General features: G+C 48.9%; 2 protein-coding genes across 3 annotated transcripts in view; both read right to left on the reverse strand.

Annotated features, from left to right (window-relative positions):
• KIF19 (kinesin family member 19) overlaps window positions 1-10,077 on the reverse strand; it is a 75,096-nt gene extending 65,019 nt beyond the window's left edge. For both annotated transcript variants that reach the window (XR_012789879.1, XM_075580076.1), the window contains exons 1-2: window positions 9,671-10,077; window positions 2,549-2,629 (exon numbers count right to left, since the gene is read on the reverse strand). Coding sequence is in view for 1 of the 2 variants with exons in the window: in XM_075580076.1 (XP_075436191.1) it covers window positions 2,549-2,629; window positions 9,671-9,709 (120 nt within the window). In the remaining variant the exon portion in view is untranslated. The remainder of the gene's footprint in view (window positions 1-2,548; window positions 2,630-9,670) is intronic.
• Window positions 10,078-18,283: 8,206 nt separating this feature from the next.
• TTYH2 (tweety family member 2) overlaps window positions 18,284-25,634 on the reverse strand; it is a 49,821-nt gene continuing 42,470 nt past the window's right edge. Inside the window, 2 exon segments of the mRNA XM_075579824.1 lie at window positions 18,284-18,304; window positions 25,174-25,246. Coding sequence (XP_075435939.1) covers window positions 18,284-18,304; window positions 25,174-25,246 — 94 coding nt within the window.

Genomic DNA, 25,634 nt, shown 5'->3' on the forward strand with positions numbered 1-25,634 from the left:
AGAGCGATACAGTAACACGCGGAGCGATACAGTAACACGCAGAGCGATACAGTAACAAGCGGAGCGATATAGTAACACGCGGAGAGATATAATAACACGCAGAGCGATATAATAACACGCAGAGCGATATAGTAACTCGCAGAGCGATATAGTAACTCGCAGAGCGATATAGTAACTCGCAGAGCGATATAGTAACACTCAGAGCGATATAGTAACACGCAGAGCGATATAGTAACACGCAGAGCGATATAGTAACACGCAGAATGATATAGTAACACGCAGAGCGATATAGTAACACGCAGAGCGATATAGTAACACGCAGAGATATAGTAACATGCACAGCGATATAGTAACACGCAGAGCGATATAATAACTCGCAGAGCGATATAGTAACACGAAGAGAGATAATAACTCGCAGAGCGATATAATAACACGCAGAGTGATATAGTAACACGCAGAGAGATAATAACTCGCAGAGCGATATAATAACACGCAGAGCGATATAGTAACACGAAGAGAGATAATAACTCGCAGAGCGATATAATAACACGCAGAGTGATATAATAACACACAGAGAGATATAGTAACACGCAGAGAGATAATAACTCGCAGAGCGATATAATAATACGTTGAGCGATATAATAATACATAGAGCGATATAGTAACACGCAGAGCGATATAGTAACACGCAGAGCGATATAGTAACACGCAGAGCGATATAACACGCAGAGCGATATAGTAACACGCAGAGCGATATAGTAACACGCAGAGCGATATAGTAACATGCGGAGAGATATAATAACACGCAGAGATATAATAACAGAGCGATATAGTAACACGCAGAGCGATATAGTAACACGCAGAGCGATATAGTAACAAGTAGAGCGATATAATAATACTTAGAGCGATATAGTAACACGCAGAGCGATATAGTAACACGCAGAGAGATATAGAAACACGCAGAGAGATATAATAACACGCAGGGATATAATAACACGCAGAGAGATATAGTAACACGCAGAGCGATATAATAACGCGCAGAGAGATATAATAACACCCAGAGAGATATAGTAACACGCAGAGCGATATAGTAACACGCAGAGAGATATAATAACACGCAGGGATATAATAACACGCAGAGAGATATAGTAACACGCAGAGCGATATAATAACGCGCAGAGAGATATAATAACACCCAGAGCGATATAGTAACACGCAGAGCGATATAGTAACACGCATAGAGATATAGTAACACGCAGAGAGATATAGTAACGCGCAGAGAGATATAGTAACGCGCAGAGAGATATAGTAACACGCAGAGAGATATAGTAACACGCAGAGAGATATAGTAACACGCAGAGAGATATAATAACAAGCAGAGAGATATAATAACACGCAGAGCGATATAGTAACACGCAGAGAGATATAGTAACACGCAGAGAGATATAGTAACACGCAGAGTGATATAGTAACGCGCAGAGAGATATAGTAACGCGCAGAGAGATATAGTAACGCGCAGAGAGATATAATAACGCGCAGAGAGATATAATAACGCGCAGAGAGATATAGTAACGCGCAGAGAGATATAGTAACACGCAGAGAGATATAGTAACACGCAGAGAGATATAGTAACACGCAGAGAGATATAGTAACACGCAGAGAGTTATAGTAACACGCAGAGAGATATAATAACAAGCAGAGAGATATAGTAACACACAGAGAGATATAGTAACACGCAGAGAGATATAGTAACACGCAGAGAGATATAATAACACGCAGAGAGATATAATAACACGCAGAGTGATATAATAACACGCAGAGCGATATAATAACACGCAGAGAGATATAGTAACACGCAGAGATATAGTAACGCGCAGAGAGATATAATAACACGCAGAGAGATATAGTAACACGCAGAGAGATATAATAACACGCAGAGAGATATAATAACACGCAGAGTGATATAATAACACGCAGAGCGATATAATAACACGCAGAGAGATATAGTAACACGCAGAGAGATATAATAACACGCAGAGAGATATAGTAACGCGCAGAGAGATATAATAACAAGCAGAGAGATATAGTAACGCGCAGAGAGATATAATAACACGCAGAGAGATATAATAACACACAGAGAGATATAGTAACGCGCAGAGAGATATAATAACACGCAGAGAGATATAGTAACACGCAGAGAGATATAGTAACACGCAGAGAGATATAGTAACGCGCAGAGAGATATAATAACACGCAGAGAGATATAGTAACGCGCAGAGAGATATAATAACAAGCAGAGAGATATAGTAACGCGCAGAGAGATATAATAACAAGCACTCCAATATCATTACATGCAAAGTGATTCATTTCAAGCTGCTACGGGAGTGAAACAGTTAAAACCGCCGTTTGTGAAGAAGGGCGCGCCGCAGCATAGTGATACCGAGTACATACAATGCTTTTGGAATTCTCTCTGAAAGCGGAGCAGTTAACCATATAAATCAGGGAACCTGCTGGAACATAAAGTGGTACCGAGTATTGTGGGTCTTACCCGCTTATCCACCTTGTGGGCAATGATGGCGGCTCCTTCCACCAGCTCCATGTCATTCTTGGGCCGGATGCGGAGGGCGACCTGCGGGTGAGGGGGGAAGGAGACGGGTAACGTTACACGCACATACACGTAACAGGCGCACCTACTCACCCTCTCTCTCTTACCCCAGTATTCCTACACTCCGCCCTCTCACCATACCGATTAGATTGTAAGCTCCGCGGGACAGTCGCACTCCTCTTCCCTGTGATAACTTGCTGTAGTTTCCAAAGCAACTCACCTGTGTTTTTTTCCCTTTCAGGTCCTATATAATGTAACCCTATAGGATGACCCTATATACTCTGCACATACTGCAGCCTGTGTCATACCTTCCCTACTCCAGAGTAATAATTACTGCGATATATGGAGGCACACCTTACCCATCTGTGGCACAATTAGGGGGGTGCTGGGTTGGGGTATAAATTCTGCTAATATTTGGGGACCACATTGATTTTTAATGTCCGTCTAAATCAGGGGGGCTCAACATCAGGACTCAAGCCCCCCCGCCCCCAACAGGTCAGGTTTTCAAGCTATCCCAGCATCAAAGACTGAGCCTCTGATAGTCCCCTGTGCTGAAGCAGGGACTGATTGAGCCACCTGTGCTGAAGCAGGGACTGATTGAGCCACCTGTGCTGAAGCTGGGATATCCTGAAAACCTGACCTGTTTGGGGGGGCTTGAGGACTGGAGTTGAGCCCCCCTGGTCTATAGTATACGTTACAAATAATTTCGCGCGGGAATCCATCCTAAAAATGAATTATTTCGGGTTAAAAGCCTTTTCTCCTGGCGCCTGACATTTCTGCAGGTATTTCATCTTTTCCGGTCCCAGCATCTTCGGGATTTTAAAATGGCCACAAGCAGCATCACTGCCAGCAGCTTTGTGATAGGGGCGTCTGGAGTCGGTAAGCGCGCAAATTCCAGCGCGGGCGCAGTGAACACATTTTGCTGCCGCAATACCCGGATTGACACATTATTACAAATGTAAATGTCATTGATTATACGTTACCCGCAAACACAGGGAAAACTTCAATCCTCAGATAAGTGGGAAGTAAGGAAAGAGGGGGGGGGCTCAATCGAAGAGTCTGCTGCAGCACAGGTGGCTCAATCAGTGGCTCAGTCAAAGACTGAGCCACTGATTGAGCCACCTGTGCTGAAGCAGGGGTAGCCCGAAAACCTGACCTGTTGGTAGCCCTTGAGAACTGGAGTTGGGCCGCCCCTGTACTGAGCCGTTTTAAGGAATATTTTTTAAGAGCTTTTTTTCTTTTCAGGGGGAAAAAAAAAAAACTTTTCTTCAGTTTATTCCCCCCCCAGGTTTTGTGTTTATTATTACATTTTATATTATTTACTAGCTGAGAGGCCCAGGCGTTGCCCGGGATGTAATTTTGGGGGGTGGGCGTACGACAGGGTTAGGCTTCCCCCCCCTTGACAGCTAGGTGGGTGACTGAGTTGACTGAGTGTGTGGGTGACTGTGTGGGTGGGTGGGTGGGTGACACTTGACTGAGTGGGTGGGTGGGTTGGTGACTGAGTGGGTGACTTTGGGTCGGTGACTGGGTGGGTGACTTTGGGTCGGTTTGACTTTGGGTCGGTGGGTGGGTGACTTTGGGTCGGTGGGTGACTTTGGGTCGGTGGTTGGGTGGGTGAGTTGGGTCGGTGGGTGGGTGACTTGGGTCGGGGGGTGGATGACTTTGGGTCGGTGGGTGGGTGACATTGGGTCGGTAGGTGGGTGACTTTGGGTGGGTGGGTGACTCTGGGTTGGTGGGTGGGTGGGTGACTTTGGGTCGGTAGGTGGGTGACTTTGGGTCGGTGGGTGGGTCGGTGACTGGGTGACTTTTTCAGGGTCGGTGACTGGGTGGGTCAGTGACTGGGTGGGTCAGTGAGTGGGTAGGTGGGGTCGGTGAGTGGGTGAGTGGGTGGGTGGGTGGGGTCGGTGAGTGGGTGGGTGGGGTCGGTGGTTTTGGGTGAGACTGGGTGGGTGAGTGTGAGACTGAATGGGTGGGTGAGTGTGAGACTGAATGGGTGGGTGAGTGTGAGACTGAATGGGTGGGTGAGTGGGAGACTGAATGGGTGGGTGAGTGGGAGACTGAATGGGTGGGTGAGTGGGAAACTGAATGGGTGGATGAGTGGGAAACTGAATGGGTGGGTGAGTGGGAAACTGAATGGGTGAGTGAGTGGGAAACTGAATGGGTGGGTGAGTGGGAAACTGAATGGGTGGGTGAGTGGGAAACTGAATGGGTGGGTGAGGGGGAGGGGGAGTCCCGTGCCGCGCTTCCCCTCTCCGGTAGCGGCGCACGTGAGGGGGAGAGCAGGAGGCCCGGCCCGCGCTTCCCCTCTCCGGTAGCGGCGCACGTGAGGGGGAGAGCAAAAGGCCCGAGCCGCGCTTCCCCTCTCCGGTAGCGGCGCACGTGAGGGGGAGTCCCGGGCCGCGCTTCCCCTCTACGGTAGCGGCGCACGTGAGGGGGAGAGCAGGAGGCCCGGGCCGCGCCGTGAGGGGGGAGGAGCCTGGAGTTTGCTGCTGAGCAGGAGGGCCGCGGCGCACGGTGAGGGTGATGGTGCGGCTGGGGATGTTGCGGAGCGTGGGGATTTGGGTGAGGTGGGGGGAGAGAGCGAGGGGCACCGGGAGAGGAGGGGGGGGGGGGTGTGGAAGGTGAGCTGTGGTCCAACTGACGGGGGAGAGTGAGGGTGTGTGTGTGTGTGTGTGTGTGAGGGGGGTGTGTGTGTGTGAGGGGGGGGGGGGGTGTGAGGGGTGTGTGTGTGTGTGTGTGTGTGTGTTTTTTTTTTTTTTCCCCGTCACTCTGCCTCAGGCCAATGAGAGGTGCGGGGGCGGGCGGGCCAAGGGACCAATGAGATTGCCGCTAGGGACGCAGACATACAGTGTTTTCAGAAATATATAGTAGATATATTAGCCATACAACGAAGGTGATACATTTGATAACCTATATATTATTAAAACATCCGCGCTGCGTCATACACATTTTTGGGTTTTATACACAGCAACTTAATTCTGCGCCAACACTCACAGACTTTTAAGGGTTTCCGCCAGGTTCAGCGTGATGGGCGATTTTGATGCAAGTCCTAATTTTTTGGGCTTCGCAGAAACGTCCGTTTTTTTAACCCACCCTAGTAACATCTGTACGCCCGGCGCAGCCATTTCTGTGCGCCAAACGAATGGAACAAACTCATTTCGGGCGCAGATTGAGACATTTCTGATAGTAGATAAGCGCCAATAATTAAAATGAGATTTTCGTGCACCAATTTTGGGTCCAAAAAAGCCATTTGCATTGCCCAGTACATATACCCGATGTTACATAGTTACATAGTAGATGAGGTTGAAAAAAGACGTAGGTCCATCAAGTTCAACCTATGCTAAATTTAGACAACAGATACTTGATCCTATATCTATACTTACTTATTGATCCAGAGGAAGGAAAACAAAAAACCCCATTAAGGGGAAAAATTAATTCCTTCCTGACTCCAAGAATTGCCAATCAGATTAATCCCTGGATCAGCATCCTTCCCATGTTACTTATTTGGTATATCCCTGTATACCTTTCCCATCTAAAAAGATGTCCAACCTTTTTTTGAACAAATCTATTGTATCTGCCATCACAGTCTCCATGGGTAATGAGTTCCACATTGTAACTGCCCTTACTGTAAAGATCCCTTTCCTTTGTTGCTGGTGAAATCTCCTTTCCTCTAACCTTAAGGGATGGCCCGAGTCCTTAGTACTGCCCGTGGGATGAATAGTTCTTTTTAAAGCTCCTTGTATTGTCCCTGAATATATTTGTATATAGTTATCATATCCCCTCTTAGACGCCTCTTTTCTAATGTAAATAAATCTAATTTAGCTAGCCTCTCCTCATAAGTTAGATTGTCCATCCCCTTTATTCATTTGGTGACTCTTCTCTGCACTCTCTCTAGTTCCATCATGTCTTTTCTTAGGATTGGTGCCCAAAATTGTACTCCATATTCAAGGTGTGGTCTTACTAATGCTTTGTAAAGGGGCATCATTATGTTTACTTCCCTTCCATCCATTGCCCGTTTGATGTGTTTGCAAGGCCTGGGTTATAAGAAATCAACAAGTAAACATCGGGGCCAAATATCTTTACGCCGCTGCGTTTTCCGCCTGAAGAAGGTAACGCCGGTCAGTGCCTTTGAACTGGGTTCATACCCCAGCTCCGACCTTTCTGACCTTGGGCAAGTCCGGTATTAAAATTAGATTGCAAGCTGTTCGGAACAGAGACTCCTTGTCCCCGAAAAATATTTCTATCTGCAGCGCCGTGCAAACCGTCAACGAGAAGGGGGGGGGGGGGAAGTCTTATTATTTTTAATATTAACCTGCGCGCTAGAATTTGTGTTGGGGGTTGTGGGTACACTACTTTTTTTAAAATATCTTTAGAAGGGGCTGCAATCTTGTGCGCGAAGGGATTGTCGCCGCCTGCAGCTCTGCGGGGGTTTAGCGGTCAGATCGGGGGAAGCTTGCTATGTGTAAAATGTAATTGCCGGTATCGATCGCGTTCATGGTCATCTCTGCTAAAGATCCCCCCCCCCCCCCCAGCGAGGGGTTAACAGGCCCACTGCAATTGCTGCGCGTTGGCAGTGTGAACAGGACCCAGCGCCGACACGCCAGTAACAAGGCGACACCGCGCACGCACTTAACCCTGTCACTGCCAGGCGCAATTATTATTGGCTTCCACGTGTATGGCGCCAACGTTCTCCTCGGCGCAGTACAAAAGCCGGCGGGAGGACCGTAACACTCGGTGACAAAGGAGCTACATCTATGTTAAGACCAACAGACACAGCAGGAAGCAGGTCCCTGCCCCAAAGAGCTAGCAATCTAGAAACGCGCGCTTGGCTGCTCCGGCAGCGAAAGGGTTAATGGTGGGGGGAGGGGGGACCCCCAAAGCTCAGACGTCCCACCGCTGAGACGAGCCTTTTTTTTTTTTTTTAATGTGTCCTAATCTTTGAAGTGGGAGAAGACGCACCCATGTCAGCCTGACCTCCGGAAATTGGCACATTTGATTGTCAGCTCTGTGGGGCAGCATGGGCAGTGTAATGGAGTTATTTCCTGCCGGGGTTAACCCCTCCGTTGCTGGAATGGCGTATATACGACGGATTTTCTGTTTGCAGCGGGGGAGAGGAGCGTTAGGGGGTCATTCATTAAAACAGCGCAATGTCAAACGGGGGAACCATGGCACGGAAACTCCCATTAAAGGTGCTGTGCCCCGATCAGCACTATCGCAGTTTTATGAATAACCCTCTTGGACTCGGGGGGAGGGGGGCACAAATAGCAGAATGTGATAACCCCAATATCTGTCCATCACTTCACCCCTCTCTGACCTCCCCAAATGGCAAGCTTCTCATACGGCAAAGCTGGTAACCCAACCGCCGCGCTTTCTTGTCACGTCCGTGTTATATGCACAGACAGCAGTCCTCTCTGGCACTGGAATGGTTAAAAGACGGTTCTCTCCTGATTTCTGTGTCTCTGGGTATTGTATTGTATGTCTTTATTTATATAGCGCCGTTAATGTACATAGCGCGTCACAGCAGTAATACATGTGGTAATCAAATAAATAACACATAATGGGAATAAGTGCGTTAGACATAAAAGTAACATTAAGGAAGAGGAGTCCCTGCTCCGAGGAACTTACAATCTAATTGGTAGGTAGGGAGAACGTACAGAGACAGTAGGAGGGAGTTCTGGTAAGTGTGTCTGCAGGGGGCCAAGCTTTATGTGCCATGTGTTCAGAATATCCACAGTGCTACTCGTATGCTTCTTTAAGCAAGTGTGTCTTAAGGTGTGTCTTAAAAGTGGATAGAGAGGGTGCTAGTCGGGTACTGAGGGGAAGGGCATTCCAGAGGTGCGGGGCAGTAAGTGAGAAAGGTTTAAGGCGGGAGAGGGCTTTAGATACAAAGGGGGTAGAAAGAAGACATCCTTGAGCAGAACGCAAGACTCGGGATGGTATATAACGAGAAATTAGGGCTGAGATGTAAGGAGGGGCAGAGGAGTGTAAAGCTTTAAAAGTGAGGAGGAGAATTGAGTGCGAGATGCGGGATTTGATCGGAAGCCAGGAGAGGGATTTCAGCAGGGGAGACGCGGAGACAGATTTAGGAAAGAGTAGAGCGATTCTGGCAGCAGCGTTTAGGATAGATTGTAGGGGAAACAGGTGAGAGGCAGGAAGGCCGGACAGCAGGAGGTTACAGTAATCAAGACGGGAGAGAATGAGGGCCTGAGTCAGAGGTTTAGCAGTCGAGCAGCAGAGGAAAGGGCGTATCTTTGTGATATTGCGGAGGAAAAAGCGACAAGTTTTAGAAATGTTTTGAATGTGAGAGAGGAGTCGAGTGTGACCCCTAGGCAGCGTGCTTGGGCTACTGGGTGACTGATCCAACAGTAATGTAACTCCTGAGTGATGCCCGGCGTGGTGTGACCTGGGGAAAGCGCTCCACAGTCAGACTGTAAGCTCTGGACCATGGCACCAACATACTGTGCAGCGCAGCACCACGAGGGGTGGAGATGTAATGAGTGCCGAGTATGCTGCCAGCGCCATACGAGAATGCAACAATTCCGTACATAGGTGGGTCAACGGCGCTAAAAAAGTTGCGGTTGTGCCGGTTTTAAGTGGCGGTCATATATTAACCCCTTAATTGCCAAAGGGGCCTGAACGCATCGCTTGGCAAGCCAATCTCTCTCTCTACGTTACTCACCCCCCCCCCCCCAAAAACTGTATGCGGGCACCGAATGCTCCTAGTGGGAAACTGGCAGATTGTGGCCCGATAATGATCATCTTGTATGTGTATAGCGCCAACATATACCGCAACGCAGTGCAATGCGGCAGGGAGCACGGTAACATTACGCGACAAAAGGAGTTACATCTATGTTAAGACAGAGACAGCAGGAAGGTCAATGTCCCGAGAGCTGACCATCTAGAACCAGCAGTATTTTTTGGATATGGCACCAACATATTCCGTAAAGCAGCATAAGAATGAGCGCAGGGGGACACAGCAGTTACACACCGAGACACACACAACACAACACACACTCCCAGCGCAAAGCCGTTTGTATTGTAATGGGGAAGGTTCTCCATACTCACCGTGAGCTGCTGGTCCTTCGATTCGCCCCCTTCCTTCATGGCGGGGGTCAGCGGGAGGGTCGGGACGCGGTACCGGGAGGTCCGGCAGACGGACTAGCGGTACATGCCGCCCGCGCAGACACGAGAGCCGGCAGGGATCAGCTGTACTATTCCACCCACAATGGAAGCGTTATCATCCCGTGAAAACCCCGCAGGCGGCAGAAGTGCTGTCTAGGAAAGCAGAGGCACTCGCATACAGGCGGTGTGTATCAATATATATATATAGAGAGAGAAGGAGAGAGAGGAGTGATTCAGGGTGTCAGAGCACTCTCTGTGCACTCCAAGAGGAGGGCTCTCTCAGCTGTCTGCAGGTCTGTCTCACTCCCTTATCTTTGCTGTCTCCTGGATTCCCTGGAGATGTGGAAACTGAACACAACAAACCAGCCCCAGCTGTCACTGCAGCTCTCAGGGGCTCTCTCTGGTGGCCTGTTGTGTTATTACACTGGCTGCTCTCTGAGTGTGTGTGTGTGAGAGTGAGTGTGAGTGAGAGTGAATACCTCTGTGTATATTTGTGGGCACCTCAGCCTTCTTGAGTCCTGTCCACCCTGACACCAGTTTCTCTGTCCTCTCATTACATCACAATAGGACCTGTCACTTATTTGTCCTCTGACACTTTTCACTCACACATTTTGCTGCCTCAATCCCCGATTGAAACAATTTCCATTATTATAAATGTCATTGATTATACGTTACCCGCAAACACAGGGAAAACTTCAATCCTCAGATAAGTGACAAGTAAAAAAAGAGGGGGGGGGGGCGCCAGTTTGGAAAAAGGCAAAAAAAAAGTGTATTCACTCATTCTACAACAATAACATCATTAAGTAGGAATATATAACGTACACGGATACATAGATTCAGGAAAACGTACTCAGGCTCAGAGACACATATTTATTAATGTTTTAAGCCAGGGGTGGGGCAACATTTGCAAAACGCCGAGAACACTGTGGGCGCTGTATAAATAACGATACACATACAACACGCTGCACAATTCTTCCATTATACTGTTCCTTTCCGCCCGAGCGTAGGAACCGGGGGCTTTGCTTACCGCTTGCATTGCCGCGGTTTACGCGACCATGACAGCCGCGGCCCTGAAGGATTAACCCTTGAGGGGGGGGGTCTATTCAGAAGCATGGATCTCCCCCCCTTAGCGTGATAGCGGCAGATACTGTCCTCAGCGCCGCAGAATTTTGCTTTTTCGGCCGAGGCACTGCGGACAGTTGTAAGGCTGCGCTTATAGTACCCGGCGACGCCGCGCCAAAACAAATACATAGAATCCGTCGCATGCATTTATAGTAAGCGCGACAGCAACGGAGCTACAAAAAAATTGCAATTTGATTTTGGCAGAGACAGTCGCCACATGTGACTGTCTCTACACCAATCACAGAGCGCCTACTGCACTCTGCCCGCCCCCTTCGTGATGTCACTGGCCTTGTCGCCAGCGACGTCGCTCCAAAACTAAAGTGCAACTTTTGCCAATGGTGACGGCGACGGGTGACGTCATCGGTTGTGTCGCCGGCACTATAAACGTGGCCTAAGACGGGAAATTAAATAACTCTGGGTTCTGATCTGGGATTGACAAGAGGCATGCTGGGTATTAACACCCTGCCAACCCTCCCTCCCCCCCCTGATAATATTAATATCACTAAACGCAGCAGATGGGACGCTGATATCATCCAGAAGCCGGGGGCGGTGAGCAGATGTCGCAGGGAGATAGCGGCGGCGGTGATGTAACAGCTCTGGCTGATGTATCCTTATCTGTTAGCAGCGCAGGGGGGTACAAGGAGAGGAGGAACAGCGGGAAGTTTGGGGGAAAGCGAGGAGTTTGGGACACAGCGGAAGAGGCCTGGCCACACACCGAGCTCCTTCAGCCACAGACTGAAGATAGGGTTGTCGGGTGTCCGGTATTGAACCGGACTGTCCTGTATGCAGACACTGTCCAGTAATAAATGTGTATACCGGTATTACCTCTCTGGGCGTGTATGTGTATACAGGTATTACCTCTCTGGGCGTGTATGTGTATACCGGTATTACCTCTCTGGGCGTGTATGTGTATACCGGTATTACCTCTCTGGGTGTGTCTGTGTATACCGGTATTACCGCTCTGGGCGTGTATGTGTATACCGGTATTACCTCTCTGGGCGTGTATGTGTATACAGGTATTACCTCTCTGGGCGTGTATGTGTATACCGCTATTATCTCTCTGGGCGTGTATGTGTATACAGGTATTACCTCTCTGGGCGTGTATGTGTATACCGCTATTATCTCTCTGGGCGTGTATGTGTATATCGGTATTACCTCTCTGGGAGTTTATGTGTATACCGGTATTACCTCTCTGGGAGTGTATGTGTATACCGGTATTACCTCTCTGGGCGTGTATGTGTATACCGGTATTACCTCTCTGGGCGTGTATGTGTATATCGGTATTACCTCTCTGGGCGTGTATGTGTATACCGGTACTACCTCTCTGGGCGTGTATGTGTATACCGGAATTACCTCTCTGGGCGTGTATGTGTATACTGGTATTACCTCTCTGGGCGTGTATGTGTATACCGGTATTACCTCTCTGGGCGTGTATGTGTATACCGGTATTACCTCTCTGGGCGTTTATGTGTATATCGGTATTACCTCTCTGGGCGTGTATGTGTATACCGGTACTACCTCTCTGGGCGTGTATGTGTATACCGGTATTACCTCTCTGGGCGTGTATGTGTATACCGGTATTACCTCTCTGGGCGTGTATGTGTATACCGGTATTACCTCTCTGGGCGTGTATGTGTATACCGGTATTACCTCTCTGGGCGTGTATGTGTATACCGGTACTACCTCTCTGGGCGTGTATGTGTATACCGGAATTACCTCTCTGGGCGTGTATGTGTATACCGGTATTACCTCTCTGGGCGTGTATGTGTATACCGGTATTACCTCTCTGGGCGTGTATGTGTATACCGGTATTACCTCTCTGGGCGTGTATGTGTATACCGGTATTACCTCTCTGGGCGTGTATGTGTATACCGGAATTACCTCTCTGGGCGTGTATGTGTATACCGGTATTACCTCTCTGGGCGTGTATGTGTATACCGGTATTACCTCTCTGGGCGTGTATGTGTATACCGGTATTACCTCTCTGGGCGTGTATGTGTATACGGTATTACCTCTCTGGGCGTGTATGTGTATACCGGTACTACCTCTCTGGGCGTGTATGTGTATACCGGAATTACCTCTCTGGGCATGTGTGTATACCGGTATTACCTCTCTGGGCGTGTGTGTATACCGGTATTACCTCTCTGGGCGTGTATGTGTATACCGGTATTACCTCTCTGGGCGTGTATGTGTATACCGGTATTACCTCTCTAGGCGTGTATGTGTATACCGGTATTACTTCTCTGGGTGTGTATGTGTATACCGGTATTACCTCTCTGGGCGTGTATGTGTATACCGGTATTACCTCTCTGGGCGTGTATGTGTATATCGGTATTACCTCTCTGTGCGTGTATGTGTATACCGGTATTACCTCTCTGGGCGTGTATCTATATTACGGCATTACCTCTCTGGGCGTGTATGTGTATACCGGTATTACCTCTCTGGGCGTGTATGTGTATACCGGTATTACCTCTCTGGGCGTGTATGTGTATACCGGTATTACCTCTCTGGGCGTGTATGTGTATACCGGTATTACCTCTCTGGGCGTGTATGTGTATACCGGTATTACCTCTCTGGGCGTGTATGTGTATACCGGTATTACTTCTCTCGGCGTGTATGTGTATACCGGTATTACCTCTCTGGGCGTGTATGTGTATACCGGTATTACCTCTCTGGGCGTGTATGTGTATACCGGTATTACCTCTCTGGGCGTGTATGTGTATACCGGTATTACCTCTCTGGGCGTGTATGTGTATATCGGTATTACCTCTCTGTGCGTGTATGTGTATACCGGTATTACCTCTCTGGGCGTGTCTGTGTATACCGGTATTACCTCTCTGGGCGTGTATGTGTATACCGGTATTACCTCTCTGGGCGTGTCTGTGTATACCGGTATTACCTCTCTGGGCGTGTCTGTGTATACAGGTATTACCTCTCTGGGCGTGTATGTGTATGCCGGTATTACCTCTCTGGGCGTGTATGTGTATACCGGTATTACCTCTCTGGGCGTGTATGTGTATACCGGTATTACCTCTCTGGGCGTGTATGTGTATACCGGTATTACCTCTCTGGGCGTGTATGTGTATATCGGTATTACCTCTCTGTGCGTGTATGTGTATACCGGTATTACCTCTCTGGGCGTGTCTGTGTATACCGGTATTACCTCTCTGGGCGTGTATGTGTATACCGGTATTACCTCTCTGGGCGTGTATGTGTATACCGGTATTACCTCTCTGGGCGTGTCTGTGTATACCGGTATTACCTCTCTGGGCGTGTATGTGTATACCGGTATTACCTCTCTGGGCGTGTATGTGTATACCGGTATTACCTCTCTGGGCGTGTATGTGTATACCGGTATTACCTCTCTGGGCGTGTATGTGTATACCGGTATTACCTCTCTGGGCGTGTATGTGTATTACCTCTCTGGGCGTGTATCTATATACCGGTATTACCTCTCTGGGCGTGTATGTGTATACCGGTATTACCTCTCTGGGCGTGTGTGTGTGTATACCGGTATTACCTCTCTGGGCGTGTACGTGTATACCGGTATTACCTCTCTGGGCGTGTACGTGTATACCGGTATTACCTCTCTGGGCATGTACGTGTATACCGGTATTACCTCTCTGGGCGTGTTTGTGTATACCGGTATTACCTCTCTGGGCATGTATGTATACCGGTATTACCTCTCTGGGCGTGTATGTGTATACCGGTATTACCTCTCTGGGCGTGTATGTGTATACCGGTATTACCTCTCTGGGCGTGTCTGTGTATACCGGTATTACCTCTCTGGGCGTGTATGTGTATACCGGTATTACCTCTCTGGGCGTGTATGTGTATACCGGTATTACCTCTCTGGGCGTGTATGTGTATACCGGTATTACCTCTCTGGGCGTGTCTGTGTATACCGGTATTACCTCTCTGGGCGTGTACGTGTATACCGGTATTACCTCTCTGGGGGTGTATGTGTATACCGGTATTACCTCTCTGGGCCTGTATGCGTATACCGGTATTACCTCTCTGGGGGTGTATGTGTATACCGGTATTACCTCTCTGGACGTGTATGTGTATACCGGTATTACCTCTCTGGTTGTGTATGTGTATACCGGTATTACCTCCCTGGGCGTGTATGTGTATACCGGTATTACCTCTCTGGGCGTGTATGTGTATACCGGTATTACCTCTCTGGGCGTGTATGTGTATCCCGGTATTACCTCTCTGGTTGTGTATGTGTATACCGGTATTACCTCTCTGGGTGTGTATGTGCATACCGGTATTACCTCCCTGGGCGTGTATGTGTATACCGGTATTACCTCTCTGGACGTGTATGTGTATACCGGTATTACCTCTCTGGGCGTGTATGTGTATACCGGTATTACCTCTCTGGGAGTGTATGTGTATACCGGTATTACCTCTCTGGGCGTGTATGTGTATACCGGTATTACCTCTCTGGACGTGTATGTGTATACCGGTATTACCTCTCTGGGCGTGTATGTGTATACCGGTATTACCTCTCTGGGGGTGCATGTGTATACCGGTATTACCTCTCTGGGCGTGTATGTGTATACCGGTATTACCTCTCTGGACGTGTATGTGTATACCGGTATTACCTCTCTGGGCGTCTATGTGTATACCGGTATTACCTCTCTGGGCGTGTCTGTGTATACCGGTATTACCTCTCTGGGCGTGTATGTGTATACCGGTATTACCTCTCTGGGCGTGTATGTGTATACCGGTATTACCTCTCTGGGCGTCTATGTGTATACCGGTATTACCTCTCTGGGCGTCTATGTGTATACCGGTATTACCTCTCTGGGCGTGTCTGTGTATACCGGTATTACCTCTCTGGGCGTGTATGTGTATACCGGTATTACCTCTCTGGGCGTGTATGTGTATACCGGTATTACCTCTCTGGGCGTGTATGTGTATACCGGTATTACCTCTCTGGGCGTGTATGTGTATACCGGTATTACCTCTCTGGGCGTGTATGTGTATACCGGTATTACCTCCCTGAGGTGTATGGGTATACCGGGTATTACCTCTCTGGGCGTGTGTGTATACCGGTATTACCTCTCTGGACGTGTATGTGTATAGCGGTATTACCTCTCTGGGCGTGTATGTGTATACCGGTATTACCTCTCTGGGCGTGTATGTGTATACCGGTATTACCTCTCTGGGCGTGTATCTGTATACCGGTATTACCTCTCTGGGCATGTATGTGTATACCGGTATTACCTCTCTGGGCGTGTATGTGTATACCGGCATTACCTCTCTGGGCGTGTATGTGTATACCGGCATTACCTCTCTGGGCGTGTATGTGTATACCGGTATTACCTCTCTGGGCGTGTATGTGTATACCAGTATTACCTCTCTGGGCGTGTATGTGTATACCGGTATTACCTCTCTGGGCGTGTATGTGTATACCGGTATTACCTCTCTGGGCGTGTATGTATACACCGGTATTACCTCTCTGGGCGTGTATGTGTATACCGGTATTACCTCTCTGGGCGTGTATGTGCATACCGGTATTACCTCTCTGGGTGTGTATGTGTATTCCGGTATTACCTCTCTGGGTGTGTATGTGTATACCGGTATTACCTCTCTGGGCGTGTATGTGTATACCGGTATTACCTCTCAGGGCATGTATGTGTATACCGGTATTACCTCTCTGGGCGTGTATATGTATACCGGTATTACCTCTCTGGGCGTGTATATGTATACCGGTATTACCTCTCTGGGCGTGTATGTGTATACCGGTATTACCTCTCTGGGCGTGTATATGTATACCGGTATTACCTCTCTGTGCGTGTATGTGTATACCGGTATTACCTCTCTGGGTGTGTAGGTGTATACCGGTATTACCTCTCTGGGTGTGTATGTGTATACCGGTATTACCTCTCTGGGCGTGTATGTGTATACCGGTATTACCTCTCTGGGCGTGTATGTGTATACCGGCATTACCTCTCTGGGCGGGTATGTGTATACCGGTATTACCTCTCTGGGCGTGTATGTGTATACCGGTATTACCTCTCTGGGCGTGTATGTGTATATCGGTATTACCTCTCTGGGCGTGTCTGTGTATACCGGTATTACCTCTCTGGGCGTGTGTGTATATACCGGTATTATCTCTCTGGGCGTGTATGTGTATACCGGTATTACCTCTCTGGACGTGTATCTGTATACCGGTATTACCTCTCTGGGCGTGTATGTGTATACCGGTATTACCTCTCTGGGTGTGTATGTGTATACCGGTATTACCTCTTTGGGCGTGTATGTGTATACCGGTATTACCTCTCTGAGTGTGTATGTGCATACCGGTATTACCTCCCTGGGCGTGTATGTGTATACCGGTATTACCTCTCTGGACGTGTATGTGTATACCGGTATTACCTCTCTGGGCGTGTATGTGTATACCGGTATTACCTCTCTGGGAGTGTGTGTGTATACCGGTATTACCTCTCTGGGCGTGTATGTGTATACCGGTATTACCTCTCTGGACGTGTATGTGTATACCGGTATTACCTCTCTGGGCGTGTATGTGTATACCGGTATTACCTCTCTGGGCGTGTATGTGTATACCGGTATTACCTCTCTGGGTGTGTATGTGTATACCGGTATTACCTCTCTGGGGGTGTATGTGTATACCGGTATTACCTCTCTGGGCCTGTATGCGTATACCGGTATTACCTCTCTGGGGGTGTATGTGTATACCGGTATTACCTCTCTGGACGTGTATGTGTATACCGGTATTACCTCTCTGGTTGTGTATGTGTATACCGGTATTACCTCCCTGGGCGTGTATGTGTATACCGGTATTACCTCTCTGGGCGTGTATGTGTATACCGGTATTACCTCTCTGGGCGTGTATGTGTATCCCGGTATTACCTCTCTGGTTGTGTATGTGTATACCGGTATTACCTCTCTGGGTGTGTATGTGTATATCGGTATTACCTCTCTGGGCGTGTATGTGTATACCGGTATTACCTCTCTGGGCGTGTATGTGTATACCGGTATTACCTCTCTGGGCGTGTATGTGTATACCGGTATTACCGCTCTGGGTCTGTATGTGTATACCGGTATTACCTCTCTGGGTGTGTCTGTGTATACCGGTATTACCTCTCTGGGTGTGTCTGTGTATACCGGTATTACCTCTCTGGGCGTGTATGTGTATACCGGTATTACCTCTCTGGGCGTGTATGTGTATACCGGTATTACCTCTCTGGACGTGTATGTGTATACCGGTATTACCTCTCTGGGCGTGTATGTGTATACCGGTATTACCTCTCTGGGCGTGTATGTGTATACCGGTATTACCTCTCTGGACATAGTAACTTAACCAGATTTGGGGGGGCGCAGGATTTCCCTGAGCAGAGCTACTGCTAGTGGGCTTGGCAGCTTCCTCCATCCTGATTGGCTGCTGCTGGGAAATGCAGCCAATCAGAAGGAGGTTTCAGGAGTCTGGTGGGTGGGGACAAGGAGAAGAGGAAACAGCATGGAGCAGTGAGTGTGTGTGTGTGCCTTGAGCGAGTCGCACCTTTCACCATTGTGAAAAGCCTTGCACGATCTACTGAATGTTGGTGGAGAACTCTAAAAAGCAGCACACAAACCACTGCTCACTCAAATGGCAAACATCACAAATGTACAACTTGCAAACAACTACCCAAATTTCTACTCATACTATTACTCTCTCTAGCAGGTGATGTTGAACCTAACCCAGGTCCTCCCTTTTCAGCTCTGTCCCATACCCCTGAGAATTCCACCTTTAAATTCCAAAAAGGGCTATCTGTCGCCCATATAAATATCCGGAGCCTGCTGCCCAAACTGGACGAACTAAGGGCATGGTGCCTTATGCATAAACCCAAAGCCATCGTTCTTACAGAAACATGGCTATCCCCTAAAACCCCTGATGCAAATATCGCCATTCAGGGATACTCCATTTCTAGGAGAGATCGGTCAAAGAGAGGAGGAGGGGTGTTATTTTATATTGCAGACACCTTACAATTTACACTGTTAAATTGCCCACCAAGCCCACCCTCTTTTGAAATCCTAGTTGGCAGAATCTGCCTCCCCTTTTCTAAGCCCATCTTGCTAGCTGGCATCTACCACCCCCCTAAAGCCCCTCTACAATCCCTGACTGATATCACCCAGTTTCTTGGCTCCATTTCCTCTCTGAATGAGAAGAGTGAGCTGCTAGTTCTTGGGGATTTCAACTTCAATTGGCTTGACCCTAAAAACCACAAAATCCAGATACAACTCAAGTCACTTAACCTATCGCAACTCATTTCCCAACCCACACGGATAAACCTGAAGTCGCATAACCATTCCTTGCTAGACTGGATTCTCTCCTCAAACCCCAGCAGAATCCAATCCTCTGGCATCCTTCCTGATATTTTCAGTGACCATGCAATAGTGTACTGTGTAAGGAAAATTAAACCGCCCCATTCAAGCCCTAAAGTTCTCCTCACTAGAACATTTAAAAACTTTAACCCACAACAGTTTCTGGATGACCTTACCAACTGCCCATGGCACAGAATCGATTTAATTCCCGACCCCGATTCTGCACTCGACTATTTCCAATCAAAGTTCTTAAAACTCTACGATACCCATGCTCCACTACGCAAAATAAGGGTACGGGGGGCCCACCTTCCGTGGGTTACAACTGACCTTATAGAACTCTACCAGTTCAGGGATACCTTGTGGAAAAGCTACAAAGTAACTGGCACTACCAAGGATCTCAATCACTACAGATGCCTGCGGAACATGTGCACAAGGCAAACAAGACATGCAAAAGCACAATATTACTCTGACAATCTCCACCAGAATACATCAAACCCAGCTAACTTCTGGAAGGTTATCAACAATATATTCCAGCCTCCTAACCATCAACAACCAAGTAATATCACTAAGGGGGATATTACTCTGACAAACCCCACTGACATCGCAAATGCATTCAATGATTACTTTGTGGGGTATGCCACTAACTTATTAGCGAAACGTAGCCCAAACCACAAACCTGAATCTCATCCTGGGAGTACCCCTACAGTCCCACCCCCTCCCAACACTGCCCACAATTTTCAATTTGTCCCAGTATCCGAAGAGGAGATTACACAAGCGCTCCTCAAACTAAAACTAAGCAGCCAATGTGGACCTGACTTACTACAATCTAAGTTCCTAAGACTTGGTGCCCCAGCCATTGCCAAACCAATTGCGTCCATAGTCAACTCTATCCTGTCTGCAGGCCATATCCCTAAGACCTGGAAAACTGCCAGAGTTGTCCCAATCTTAAAAAGTGGGGAAAAAAACACTGTCTCAAACTACAGGCCAATCTCCCTTCTCCCAATCCTATCCAAAGTCATGGAAAAATGTGTCCACTCCCAATTAAGCGATTACTATACCAAGACAAATTTCCCTAGCCAATTCCAATCTAGCTTTCTACCCAAACACTCCACCGTAACTACCCTGCTAAAAGTTTGCAATGAAATCCAGTGTGGAATGGAACGGGGACAACTCACTGGTGCAGTATTTGTCATGGAACAAGAATCACATCCCTGTTTCACCCCCCTCTTTCCTTTGCAGCTTCTGCCTGTCAGTTCTTATTTCAGCTGCATGGAGTTTACACACACACACACACACACACACACACACACACACACACACACACACACACACACACACACACACACACACACACACACACACACACACACACACACACACACACACACACACACACACACACACACACACACACACACACACACACACACACTGTGCCTGTGTGATATGTAACAATGTTGCATTTCTTGCCTCTGGGCATGTAATCAGTGAGTTGCTACTGCAGCCTCCGAGATCCTTACCAGAATGGGCTAGTCTGCCCTCCCCCTGTTTTGTTCACAGATAGTCTGTCCCAAGACTATTCCTTTTACCCACATTGCTCCTCACTTCCTTTTCCACCCTGCAGACAGTGAGTACAGTACCCATCTCTGTTACTCTCCTATGGCAAGGCCATCTCTTTCTACCTGCTTCTAACTACAAATCACTACTACATACCATTCACAAGAACCTGTATTCTGCTGCTTTTTCCAATAAAGTGGAGGAAATATTATAGGACTTGGAGTGATTTAAAAAAGAGGCTGAGTTAATGCAATCGGGGGCCATTCACACATCACACGTGACCCTGGCTTCAGAATAGTATTCCTAGATTTTGCAAAGGCTTTTGATACAGTTGATCATGCTATCCTGCTTAACAAACTCCAGAGCTCTGGAATAGGGAAGCGTGCTTTAAACTGGTTTCAGTCCTATCAGGTAGATCCCAACATCACCTGTGGTGTCCCGCAAGGCTCTGTTCTGGGGCCCCTACTCTTCTCAGTGTTCATTAATGATCTTCCCACAGCTTGTAAGGAAGCCTTAATAAACATGTATGCAGGTGACACAATCCCATATGCACACAGCCATAGCCTCTCTGACCTTCAACACATACTTCAGTCTGACTTTTTGAGACTCGAAAATTAGATTTCCCAAAACAAACTGTTTTTAAACACTGACAAGACTGTAACAATGGTATTTGGGACCAAGACTAAATTTGTAAAGCTTCCAGTGACTGAGCTCCTGATTAGAACCAACGCTAACACCACCCTAACCCCTGTCACTAGTTTTAAATACCTGGGCTTATGGTTTGACTCCCATTTAACATTCGGGATGCACATTGATACCCTGACAACCAAAACCTATGCCAAACTAGGGGTACTTTACAGGAACAAATCCTCCCTAAGCCTGCTGGTCAGAAAGCGTATTGCACAGCAGATGCTAATGCCAATTATTGACTATGGAGACATAGTATATGGCTCGGCTCCTCAAACCCACCTTAGCAAACTTGACACCCTCTACAATTCAATTTGTCGTTTTGTTCTCCAATGCAACTACAACACACATCGCTGCGAAATGCTCAAAGAACTAGATTGGTCATCACTCGAGTCTAGGCGCAAAGTTCACCTTTCCTGTCTTGCCTTCAAATACTTTCTGGGCAAGCTACCCAGCTACCTGAACAAGCTCCTCACCCCTACCACATGCAGCACTTATCATCTGAGATCAGACTCCAAAAGACTGTTCATGGTCCCAAGGCTCAACAAAGTATCCGGACGTTCCTCCTTCTCCTTCCGTGCACCCCAAAACTGCAACAACCTACCAGAGACTCTCACATCCACCACCAGTTTAAGTTCTTTCAAATCTAAGGCTGTCTCACATTTTAATCTGGTCTGTAACTGTTTCATACGCCCATAATATATATTTTCTGTAACTGTGCATGCAATGTCTTGTATATAATATATACCCTGTTCATTTATGTAACTATTTGTAACCATGTATTATTTGTCTTAACTCTGTGCCCAGGACATACTTGAAAACGAGAGGTAACTCTCAATGTATTACTTCCTGGTAAAATATTTTATAAATAAATTGTGTCCAGTATTTTTGGAGCTGCGTGCGTGCATATATAGATATAGATATATTTATATATACACTATAATTCTAAGTTGGATTCCGTCTGTTTGTTTGTATGTCCGAAGCATCGAAATATCACAAAAGACACAACGTAGCACAACGAAACTTTTCACTGTACATTCTGCTGCGGATTTGTAGGCCAATGCAACTATTTTGAGCTTCCAATGTCACTCACCTCCCAAATTATGGACATTCTAAGTGTCCCTCGGCTGTCCAGCAAATCTGTTAGAGCAGGAGCAGGGGGCGTGGCTACTAATGGAGAGGGCGTGTCCTTGCCTGGATCGGGGCTGTGTGTGTCAGTGGAGGAGGGAGAAAGGGAGGAGAGAAAAGGAGGGAGAGAGGGAGAGGAGAGAAATCGATCCGTGGGGGGTGATGTGAGATGCAGGGGGGGGGGGATGGGAGATGCAGGGGGGGGGGGAGTGATGGGAGATGCAGGGGGGGGGAGTGATGTGAGATGCAGGGGGGGGTGATGTGAGATGCAGGGGGGGGCTGATGTGAGATGTAGGGGGGGGGTGATGTGAGATGCAGGGGTGGGGCTGATGTGAGATGCAGGGGGGGGCTGATGTGAGATGCAGGGGGGGTGATGTGAGATGCAGGGGGGGGTGATGTTTAAACCAAAATCATTGCAAAATATATACACATTGTTTATTCAAAAGTTTGAGTTATTATTATTTATTACCCCTACTGCTTTACACATCTATTTTGTGATTTACCCGTCGAACATGTGTCATCCAGATATAGGCGAGCCGCGAGGGTACAGTATAGGCGAGCCGCGAGGGTACAGTATAGGCGAGCCGCGAGGGTACAGTATAGGCGAGCCGCGAGGGTACAGTATAGGCGAGCCGCGAGGGTACAGTATAGGCGAGCCGCGAGGGTACAGTATAGGCGAGCCGCGAGGGTACAGTATAGGCGAGCCGCGAGGGTACAGTATAGGCGAGCCGCGAGGGTACAGTATAGGCGAGCCGCGAGGGTACAGTATAGGCGAGCCGCGAGGGTACAGTATAGGCGAGCCGCGAGGGTACAGTATAGGCGAGCCGCGAGGGTACAGTATAGGCGAGCCGCGAGGGTACAGTATAGGCGAGCCGCGAGGGTACAGTATAGGCGAGCCGCGAGGGTACAGTATAGGCGAGCCGCGAGGTACAGTATAGGCGAGCCGCGAGGGTACAGTATAGGCGAGCCGCGAGTGTACAGTATAGGCGAGCCGCGAGGGTACAGTATAGGCGAGCCGCGAGTGTACAGTATAGGCGAGCCGCGAGGGTACAGTATAGGCGAGCCGCGAGGGTACAGTATAGGCGAGCCGCGAGTGTACAGTATAGGCGAGCCGCGAGGGTACAGTATAGGCGAGCCGCGAGTGTACAGTATAGGCGAGCCGCGAGTGTACAGTATAGGCGAGCCGCGAGGGTACAGTATAGGCGAGCCGCGAGGGTACAGTATAGGCGAGCCGCGAGGGTACAGTATAGGCGAGCCGCGAGGGTACAGTATAGGCGAGCCGCGAGGGTACAGTATAGGCGAGCCGCGAGTGTACAGTATAGGCGAGCCGCGAGGGTACAGTATAGGCGAGCCGCGAGGGTACAGTATAGGCGAGCCGCGAGTGTACAGTATAGGCGAGCCGCGAGGGTACAGTATAGGCGAGCCGCGAGGGTACAGTATAGGCGAGCCGCGAGGGTACAGTATAGGCGAGCCGCGAGGGTACAGTATAGGCGAGCCGCGAGGGTACAGTATAGGCGAGCCGCGAGTGTACAGTATAGGCGAGCCGCGAGGGTACAGTATAGGCGAGCCGCGAGTGTACAGTATAGGCGAGCCGCGAGGGTACAGTATAGGCGAGCCGGGAGTGTACAGTATAGGCGAGCCGCGAGGGTACAGTATAGGCGAGCCGCGAGTGTACAGTATAGGCGAGCCGCGAGGGTACAGTATAGGCGAGCCGCGAGTGTACAGTATAGGCGAGCCGCGAGTGTACAGTATAGGCGAGCCGCGAGGGTACAGTATAGGCGAGCCGCGAGGGTACAGTATAGGCGAGCCGCGAGGGTACAGTATAGGCGAGCCGCGAGGGTACAGTATAGGCGAGCCGCGAGTGTACAGTATAGGCGAGCCGCGAGGGTACAGTATAGGCGAGCCGCGAGTGTACAGTATAGGCGAGCCGCGAGGGTACAGTATAGGCGAGCCGGGAGTGTACAGTATAGGCGAGCCGCGAGGGTACAGTATAGGCGAGCCGCGAGTGTACAGTATAGGCGAGCCGCGAGGGTACAGTATAGGCGAGCCGCGAGTGTACAGTATAGGCGAGCCGCAAGTGTACAGTATAGGCGAGCCGCGAGTGTGCAGTATAGGCGAGCCGGGCTTTTCCATCTTCACACATGTAGCACAGAGCAGGGTTTGGGGACGATCAGGTAGGCGCCTCCAGCGGTTTAAGGGTTAAGAGCACTGACTGTGTTCACATTATCAGCAGCGAAGCGGAACGTCGCGGAACGTCACGGAACATCACGGAACGTCGCGGAACGTCACGGAACATCGCGGAATGTCACGGAATGGCTGACACGTGTCACCCGGCGGCCATGTGTGCGCAGCCTGCGCATGTTCTCTCTGTAATAGCGGTGTGTGGGGGTCCTAACGGGGGCTGAGATTGCAGGAGCCCGATCCCCGTCTCTATCCCACAGCGCAGCGCTTACTCACACTCCGCAACCACTCACACTTCTGTAGGATAGAATAACACATGGGTGGCTGCCGCAGGGGAGAGGCGATCCAAGCAGGAAGTTAGGATAGAAGCAGGGGGTCTCCGGAGCGGACCCCCGTTAATTTCAGCTCCGGAGTCCCCTGCTTCCGGTGATACTTACCTCCGGAGGGGGTCGCTGCTCGTCTCGGCTAGCAGGGTTCACGTAATGGCGGTGTTTCAAAGTTTCCCGCGCCCTGCCGGCCAATAGGAAGCAATGACATCATCAGGTGCGCTTTGCTTTTCGCCGGGAGCTTCCAAACCCACATACAGAGGGTCTGTGTATCTGTGGGTGCAGGGGTTCCCGGAGCTGAAATTAACGGGGGTCCGCTCCGGAGACCCCCTGCTTCAATTCTATGTAAAAAACAAAAACAAGATCGCCCCTTGGATGGCTTCTGTTATAACCGGAGCTCGAGAAATTCAGGACGGAATCGAATCGGATAAATAATCACCAGATTGCGACAAAACGATTAATTCCCGTGTTTAATGACAAAATAGAAACGCAGAAACGTGGAAAAAATATATATATACGATACGTGAATAAACACAATAAATAACGCTTCTTCCCCGGGCGGGCTGGGGTCC

This window comes from Ascaphus truei, chromosome 22 (assembly GCF_040206685.1).
Source record: "Ascaphus truei isolate aAscTru1 chromosome 22, aAscTru1.hap1, whole genome shotgun sequence".
NCBI classification, from domain to species: Eukaryota; Metazoa; Chordata; class Amphibia; order Anura; family Ascaphidae; genus Ascaphus; species Ascaphus truei.